General features: G+C 37.4%; 1 protein-coding gene across 1 annotated transcript; it reads left to right on the top strand.

Annotated features, from left to right (window-relative positions):
• Positions 1-522: 522 nt before the first annotated feature.
• On the top strand, positions 523-3,690 carry LOC307159882 (extracellular calcium-sensing receptor-like; the record flags this gene model as incomplete). The annotated part of the gene is made up of 6 exons (XM_079873581.1): positions 523-731; positions 884-1,172; positions 1,254-2,009; positions 2,126-2,353; positions 2,496-2,619; positions 2,780-3,690. 6 exons carry the CDS (start codon positions 523-525, stop codon positions 3,688-3,690), a joined length of 2,517 nt encoding a protein of 838 aa, XP_079729707.1.
• Positions 3,691-9,760: the final 6,070 nt, after the last annotated feature.

Here is a 9,760-nt window from a genome sequence, read left to right on the forward strand (position 1 = left end):
TAATTTTAATTTTGACATTCTAATCTAGTCGTTTAATGGTTAATGAGCGATTAATACGCTTTGGTTATCGGACTCGTCAGGAAAATAATTTAAATGAGCAAAATGCTCTCATTACAATTTTCCACCAGATTTACTATGCTGAACGCAAGTTCACGCTAACGCAAAAACTTGTGTACACGAGCTGAGACCTGACATGAGATCTGATCATAGCCAACGCTCACGTCTATATTGATAAAAGCCAAGATTGCGTGGAAACGGCCATATGCCCAGTTTTCCGTTCGTTTCATAAATGAGGCTCATTGTATATATAAAATTTAACCTAAGATCTTAATATTGAAAAAAAAGTTACATCAGACCATCAAATTAGCTGAATTCCACTCCTACTTCGACTGACTCCGGTTCTGCCCTGTGAGGCCATTGGTTACACTCCAAATCATTCATCCATTTTAATTGTTTATAAAAGTGCATAGACTGTATCAGGTGATTTACATTTGGCAGTCACAGTGGATTTCAATCTCTAGGATGCTTGTCTTTCTTTTTGCGCTCCTGCTTTGTCATAAACCTTATACAAAGGCTGAAAAACCTCTTTGTCAAAAAATGGGAGACCCTAAGTATGCACTGCTTTTCAAGGATGGAGACGTAACTATTGGAGGACTTTTTTCAATCCACAGTATAGAAATATTGCCTTCATTTGATTTTATAGAAAAACCTCAGCTTCTATCATGCTCCAGGTTAGTAACATTGTAAACTATTTGAGAAATATTATAGCAGATAAAGTTTTCAATATCAGTAGACTTTTAATGAAAATATATTGCAGATTATAAAATCATGTATTTTGAATTTATAACCACAAACTACCATAAAACCTGGAATATTATGGCAGCGTGAATTTGAGAGATTTCCGGATGGCTCAAATCATGATCTTTGCCATTGAGGAGATAAACAGAAGTAAAAGTTTGCTCCCAAATGTTTCTATTGGTTACAAAATCTATGATAGCTGTGGTTCAAGACTATCTTCTATGAGTGCAACTATGGCACTGATGAATGGTCAGGAGTTTGCAGGAGGGGACAGATGCCATGGGCAGTCTCCTATACATGCTATTATAGGAGAAACTGAGTCGTCTGCCACAGTGATTCTGTCCAGAACTACAGGACCATTTAAAATCCCAGTGGTAAGGAACAAAAACATTAAATGCTTGACATAATTACCATACTGATGACTGTTTCAGTGTTCCCTCTGCTTTTTTTCCTAGATAAGTCACTCAGCCACATGTGAATGTCTAAGCAATAGAATAGATTACCCCTCATTCTTCAGGACTATTGCTAGTGATTATCACCAGAGCAGAGCTCTAGCATACATAGTCAAATACTTTGGCTGGTCTTGGGTGGGAGCTGTGAACAGTGACAACGATTATGGAAACAATGGAATGGCCATATTTCTTAAAACAGCCCAGGAAGTGGGGATTTGTGTGGAGTACTCTGTGAAATTCTATCGAACCGAGCCCGAAAAACTCCAGAAAGTGGTAGACACCATGAAAAGAAGCACCACAAAAGTGGTTGTTGCATTTCTTTCCCGTGTTGAGATGGTTAATCTACTTGAGCAACTAAGCATTCAGAACATTACAGGCCTCCAAGTAATTGGCGTGGAAGCATGGACAACTGCAAAAAGTTTGATCACTCCAAACAGTTTTCGTGTTCTGGGAGGGTCACTGGGGTTTGCAGTGAGAAAAATCAATAATGAGGGGTTTTCAGATTATGTTATAAAAGCATTCTGGGACACAGCTTTTCCATGCTCACAGACTGGGGGGAATTCTCCTGAAGATAATTTAAACTGCAGCAGATATAAGGATCTACTTGTGCTTAAAAATTACAATGAAGATGTGCCTGAGCAAAGATATGCAAGCAATGTCTACAAAGCAGTTTATGCTGTTGCTCATTCACTACACACTCTACTCAAGTGCAAAGAACAAGAAGGTTGTGAGAAAAGTCTGACAATACAACCACAGCAGGTAAAAAAACTAAAACAAAAAAAAAAACAAGAAGAGAGATTTGGTGAGAAAGAGGGTAATCCTATTTCTGTTTAACAATGTGTTAAAACACCTAAATGTTCATGTATATGTATTAGGTGGTTGAGACTCTGAAAAAGGTCAATTTCTCCGTAAAGTTTGGAGATCATGTGCGGTTTGACAGCACTGGTGCCACAGTAGCCCAATATGAAGTTGTGAACTGGCAGCAGGACTCAGATGGATCAATCCAATTTAAACCAGTGGGATACTACGATGCATCATTGCACCCTGACCAGCGCTTTGTGGTTAACACTAAAAACATAATCTGGGCTGGAGGACAGCTGGAGGTAAATAGTAACATGTTGGATTGAAAAAAGCTAATGTGGCTTGGTTAAAAAAAATCAAGGACTATATTCAGAGGAAAGGGGAAATAACTTCATGAGATTAACTGGCATTTAAACTGTATGTACAATGTACTTTTTAATGCAGAAGCCAAGGTCTGTGTGCAGTGAGAGCTGTCCTCCAGGCACTAGGAAGGCTGCACAGAAAGGAAGACCTGTCTGCTGTTATAACTGTATTCCATGTGCAGAAGGAGAAATCAGTAATGAGAGAGGTAATCTTCAGCCCATCTCACACTTTAAAAGAAAATTAGTTAGTTGCTATTTTTGTGTTCTTCTTCTACTCTTCAGGATGCAGTTTATTATCAAAGGAGTTCATATATAAAATAACTTTCTTCGTATCTCTAACTATAGTAAACACAACTTCCTTTCCAGATTCAAATAACTGCAAGCAGTGTCCAGGGGAATACTGGTCTAATGCTGAGAAAAATAAATGTGTGTTAAAGACTGTAGAGTTTCTGTCATTCACAGAAGTTATGGGTATAGTGCTAGTCTTTTTCTCACTGTTTGGAGTAGGATTAACTGCACTGATGGCCATCCTGTTTTACAGCAAGAAGGACACCCCCATAGTAAAAGCCAACAATTCAGAGCTAAGCTTCCTGCTACTCTTCTCACTGACTCTGTGTTTCCTCTGTTCACTTACTTTCATTGGTCGGCCAACTGAGTGGTCCTGTATGTTGCGTCGCACAGCGTTTGGGATCACTTTTGTCCTCTGTATCTCCTGTGTTCTGGGGAAAACAATAGTTGTGTTAATGGCATTCAAGGCTACACTTCCAGGAAGAAATGTCATGAAATGGTTTGGGCCTTCACAACAACAACTAAGTGTTCTTGCCTTTACACTTATACAGGTTCTTATCTGTGTACTTTGGCTAACTTTATCTCCTCCATTTCCCTACAAAAATGTGAAATATTATAAGGAAAAGATAATTCTTGAGTGCAGTCTTGGTTCTACTCTTGGTTTCTCTGCTGTACTGGGTTATATTGGCCTTCTGGCTGTCTTGTGCTTCATTCTGGCTTTTCTGGCACGCAAGCTGCCTGATAACTTCAATGAAGCCAAGTTCATCACATTCAGTATGATCATATTCTGTGCTGTATGGATCACATTTATTCCAGCTTATGTCAGTTCTCCTGGAAAATTGACTGTAGCTGTGGAGATATTTGCCATTTTAGCCTCAAGCTTTGGTTTACTGTTATGTATATTTGCCCCAAAATGTTATATAATTCTGTTCAAGCCTGAAGAAAATACAAAGCAACATCTGATGGGAAAGATTTCACATATGTCTTAATAAAAAATACATTTATGAAATATAAGCTTATGATAACATATGAAACGCAATAAATGAATGAAAAACTGTTCATGAGAGGGCCACCAGTGGAAGGATGGAGTTATATATATTTAGGTTTCTTCAAGCTTCTTGGAGACGTTGTCACAGTTCTTCTGGATTTCTTCATGTAATCCCAGATGGACTCAATGATGGTGAGATCAGATCTCCATGTGGAGCATATCGGCTGTCGTCAGACTCCTTGTGTATGCAAAATTTTCACTAGAAACCTCCACCCTATTTTGAAAATACAAAAAAAGAAAGAGAAAATTAATAACTTCCATTCATTAATCTCTGCTTGGATGTTGTTACTGGACGCATCTGAGCCATACTAACTGCATAGAACACATAAGAAGATGTACAGCCTGTCACATTTTGTCTGTGATTTGGTTCTTTATCTGTGTTGAGTTCCTGTGCCCTAGGTTGCTATTTTTAGTTGATTGATCTGTCCAACCTGTGCCTTGTCTTACCCCTCTTTATATTCTGTATATAAAGTGTGTTTGTGTTTGTTCTCATCAATGTAAGGTGTGGTTTTCTGTGATCCTGTTTCTTCCCAGGTGGTTGTTGAGGAGATTCCCCCCTTCTATGTAAAGCGCAGAGAATGTGAGTGCAGAGAAAAGCGCTATATAAATGTAAAAATGTAATGAATTCACAGATCCTAGTGTTTGTTTTCATTTAATAAACTCATCCATCAGAGTTAAATCACTACAGGCCTGCATCGTTAACCTCAATCATAATGAAATGTTTTGAGAAAATGATCAAAAACATTATGCTTCCATATGTTACACCATTTCTAGATTGTCTCTAATTTGCATATAAACAGAAGAGAGGTACAGATGATGCAGTGGCTTGTCTCTTGCATTGTCTACTTCAGCACCTAGACATCTCTGGAAATTAAGCCAGACTTCTTTTTATTGACTTTAGTTCCACTTTCAATTCAATTCAGCATCATCAGGTAATAAGGAAACTACAGTGTCTGCAAGTTCCATCATCACTAATACATTGGATTAATAATTTATTTCAATAGACCACAAGTGGTAAAGGTAGACAATGCATTATCGCCAATTATTGTTCTTACTGCTGGCGCCCCCCAGGGGTGCGTATATAACCCATTTATATTCAAATGGCGGACCCCAGATTGGTTCCATCCGGACCCAGGGATAATTGCGTCATTTCATTTCTATAGTTTAAAGTGAGCAGCGCTTCAAAACAACGGAGCGGTTCACACCACAAGGGCTCATGGCCATTCATGGTAATGATCTCTCGGCACTACAACCTGTAATATTTTTTATCTAGAGACAAATGCGCTTCATTCAAGCTCTTTCTGCTCCGTGCGTGTTGCTTCTCTCTGATAACGCGGTTATTTTTACAAAAGTAGCAGAAACACAGGGAGCAGAAAATTAGATAGGCTACTTTTGCTAAAACACTGCAGAAAACGTCTCAGGTTACCACTGTAACCCTAGTTCCCTGAGAAGGGAACGAGACGATGCGTCGATGATGCTTTGGGAACGCTCCTGCGTGATTGCGTCTGAAGCACTTGTGTCAACTAGTCCAATGGTGAGAGTGGGCGTCACGGGCGGGTGACGTGACGACCAGAAAAGGATAAAGGACATCCGGTTTAGAACCGTGCTAGCTTTGAAAAGGGCCGAAGCAAGTCGATCACAGGGATGTAGGAAGTATGGCGAAGTGACGCATCGTCTCGTTCCCTTCTCAGGGAACTAGGGTTACAGTCTTAACCTGAGACGTTCCCTTTCGAGGGAACTCGCGATGCGTCAATGACGCTTTGGGAACGAGAATGCCCAATATGCCATACGAAACAGAACCTGTCTGTGTGAATACTGCACAACTAAGACAAGAGCACTTGAGATCCTGGGGAAGTGCCCAGGTCGAAGTTGCAAAACCTTACGAATGTGAGCAGAGAGGACCAGCCTGCCGCATACCACATCCTACAGGGATATCTACATATATAATAAGGCTTCTAAGCCACCATACTCCTGTCCTGGTCTAAAAGCACCATGGAGGAAACAACCAAAGGTCCCCCCCCCCCCCTCAGGGAAATACCACCAAAAGGGACATGGTAGGCACTAAGGCCGCCACATACACCTTAAGTGTGGAAGGGAATGACCCTGCGGAAAAATGAACCAGCAATAACTCCAGCACTGTACCAATCGGGCAGTAAACTGGGCCCCACTGTCAATATGAAGTGAAAACCCATCACTTAATACATAAAGTTTCCTCGTGGAGGGAGCTCTGGAGTGAAGTATGGTCTCCACAACCTCAGTTGAGAGACCAAAGTCAATGAGTTGTGCCCCCTCAGAGGCCAAACCCACAGGATCCATATGTCTGGGATGGGGTGAAGGGTCACCCCTCCCACTTGAGACCGAAAGTACCTCCTGACTGGAATCTCCAAGGGAGAGCCGTCGAGGAGAGACACCGGGTCCGAGAACTGGTAGGCTCGGCCAGTACGGTTCTACTAGTAGTAGTGGAGCAACTTAGGATTCCTAAGAATGAAATGGATAATTTTCAAAAGGCAGTACAGCAGACTAATTGGATAGATATATTTAATGGGATCAACATAGAAGAAGTTAGCAAAATGTTTTCTACCAAGCTACAAAATCTAGTTAAGGAGTTTACTAGAAAGGTAAAAGGAAAGAAAAAAGCAAATGCACTTCCCTGGCTCAATACTGAAATATTTAATTTGATGAAAGAAAGAGACTCCGCTTTAAAAAGATCATTAAAAACAAAATTAAATAGTGATAGGCATAGGTTCACCCCATACAAAAATGTAATATATGGCCATATATGTACTTATATTTTAAATAGCATGACATATATCTATACATATATTTGACTTGTATGAGAACACAATATATGCCTGCAACATATATCTATACATATATTTTACTTATCTGAGAACACAATATATGACTGCAACATATATCTATACATATATTCGACTTATCTGAGAACACAATATATGCCTGCAACATATATCTATACATATATTCGACTTATCTGAGAACACAATATATGCCTGCAACAAATATCTATACATATATTAGACTTATCTGAGAACACAATATATGACTGCAACATATATCTATACATATATTAGACTTATCTGAGAACACAATATATGCCTGCAACATATCTATACATATATTCGACTTATCTGAGAACACAATATATGACTGCAACATATATCTATACATATATTCGACTTATCTGAGAACACAATATATGTTCAACATATATCTCTACATATATTTGACTTATCTGAGAACACAATATATGACTGCAACATATATCTATACATATATTCGACTTATCTGAGAACACAATATATGACTGCAACATATATCTATACATATATTTCACTTATCTGAGAACACAATATATGCCTGCAACATATATCTATACATATATTTGACTTATCTGAGAACACAATATATGACTGCAACATATATCTATACATATATTTCACTTATCTGAGAACACAATATATGACTGCAACATATATCTATACATATATTTCACTTATCTGAGAACACAATATATGACTGCAACATATATCTATACATATATTAGACTTATCTGAGAACACAATATATGCCTGCAACATATATCTATGTATATTTGACTTATCTGAGAACACAATATATGACTGCAACATATATCTATACATATATTTGACTTATCTGAGAACACAATATATGACTGCAACATATATCTATACATATATTTGACTTATCTGAGAACACAATATATGACTGCAACATATATCTATACATATATTTCACTTATCTGAGAACACAATATATGACTGCAACATATATCTATACATATATTTGACTTATCTGAGAACACAATATATGACTGCAACATATATCTATACATATATTTGACTTATCTGAGAACACAATATATGCCTGCAGCATATATGAACATGTATGTGTCCAAACATGTGAAGAAAATATTTGAGTTCATCCATATATGATACCATATATCTGCATATATTACAGTATAGTATTGGTTTCTCGCATATATGGACAACATTAATTATAAATATGTGACATACATATTTGTTTTCAACATATTTAATAAATGTATGTAAACATACACTGTAACCCTTTACTGTAAATTTACAACGAATTTCTTACAGAATTGTAGGCTACTGTATTTCCATAATACAGTATTAAGCTGTATCTTTTACAGAACAGCTGTAAATATACAGCACATTTATGTTTTCGTCCTGATAAATTCGTTACCATCATACTGACTGAAAAGGCATTGCATTGTGGGATTGATTTCTTTCGCGCTCAATTCAGTTCAAATGTGACGCGTCATGCGAGCAGACAGTAACGTTAGGCAGCTACAACAGGCAAACTCGTTTTGTCAGCGGGATTCAACTGAACAAATAATCATTCCTGTTATCAAGATAAACAATGTCTGCGAATCTGTGAGCAATTTTAAAGCTTTTTTGAGGTTCGGTTCGGTTCGTGTTTCAAACATTAGTTGCCTGTGACGCAGCAGAAAATGGACGACGTTAACGGTAGCAGCTACCTGAAGACCGATGGAAGAATTTGTCATTGAATAATCTAACCTGCGCGTGACGATAAGTGGGATTTAGAGTTTGAGAAGATGGAGAATTGTTCAACTGAGTGATACGGTAAGCCAATATATAAGTTTTTTTTTGTTTTTTTTGCGTTCGCATTTCTACATTGTTTTCACGTATTTGGTTTGATTTTGCGAACGCGGTTTACTACCGTGGCCGCGCAAGCAATTCACTGACTCTGTTCCACCTGTTTACCAAGTAACGTTAACTTCGACATTTCATATAATAGACAACCTTTACCATGCTATTTGCATGACGTGCATTTGATATTTTTTTCGTTTTAGGCTTTGTAATCTGATGGCCATTGTTAATGTAAGTGCTTTTAAGTAGTGTTACAGTTATAGTCTAGGTTGTAAAAAAAAAAAAAATGCTGTCAAATTCTGTCAGTTCTGTGATCGTGCTTTTGAATCGTTGTCAGAATTTTGCTAGCACATGAAAATCCATGTTCCTAATGCTGTTTTCAAATGTAGTAGGCCTGTTCCTGATTGCCATCCCATGGTCCTACAACTACTCCCTAATTCAAAGAAGTTAGACGGTGTTATCCTTCAAGCAGATAAGTAGAGATTATTCAGCAAATCTCATTAATTTGTAATATGTTTTATGTTTTGGGTTCTGTTGATCAAGGTTGTGCTGTCCTTTTTAAAAATTGTTTCAGAAATTTGCATCGCTGATGTCCATTTGCCAGAAAGTCCACGACTTATTTCCTGGTATGTAAACATTAAAGGGGTAGATGAAACCTAAAATGAAAAGCCATCATTTACTCACCCTACTGCAAAATATGTTTTTCTTAATTAGTGTTTTTATTTTGTTTCCAGTCCAGATATCTACAATTCTTACATGAAGAAGCATTTATTAGACACGTAAAAATTGTCTTGTTTTCTGAAAGAATAAGTCAAAATTAAGTGAGTTTATGCTTAAAACAAACAAAATTATATGCCAGTGCATTTTAGCATTCTAACCAATTTTAATTTTTAGTTGAAAAATGTAATTCATAGAACTATGAATAGACAACTACATCGAACCACAGTGGAACCCACAGTAGTTATTTTAATTATTAATATTATTTATTTATTCTTTTTTTTTATTTTCTTTTTTATTCCATTGCAGGTCAATCTCTAAGCAACCAGTGCTGGATATTAAGTTTGGAAGGTCAAGGTGTGTGTGAAGGATCACAGCCTCTTCATCACTGGCCTGGCAGCGCTGTTTGCCTCCTCCTATAACTTCAGCTTGCAGTACCAGGAAGAGGCAGCACCTTGAGTTTGGTCAGAGGTTAGTCATTGGCATATTTGCCATTCATACATATATATATATATATATATATATATATATATATATATATATATATATATATATATATATATATATTAGACTGAATTGTGTCACTAACCTTGACTTGACAGTATTTATTATGTTGACTAC

Source organism: Squalius cephalus (genome assembly GCF_949319135.1).
Source record: "Squalius cephalus genome assembly, chromosome: 6".
In the NCBI taxonomy this organism is placed as follows: Eukaryota; Metazoa; Chordata; class Actinopteri; order Cypriniformes; family Leuciscidae; genus Squalius; species Squalius cephalus.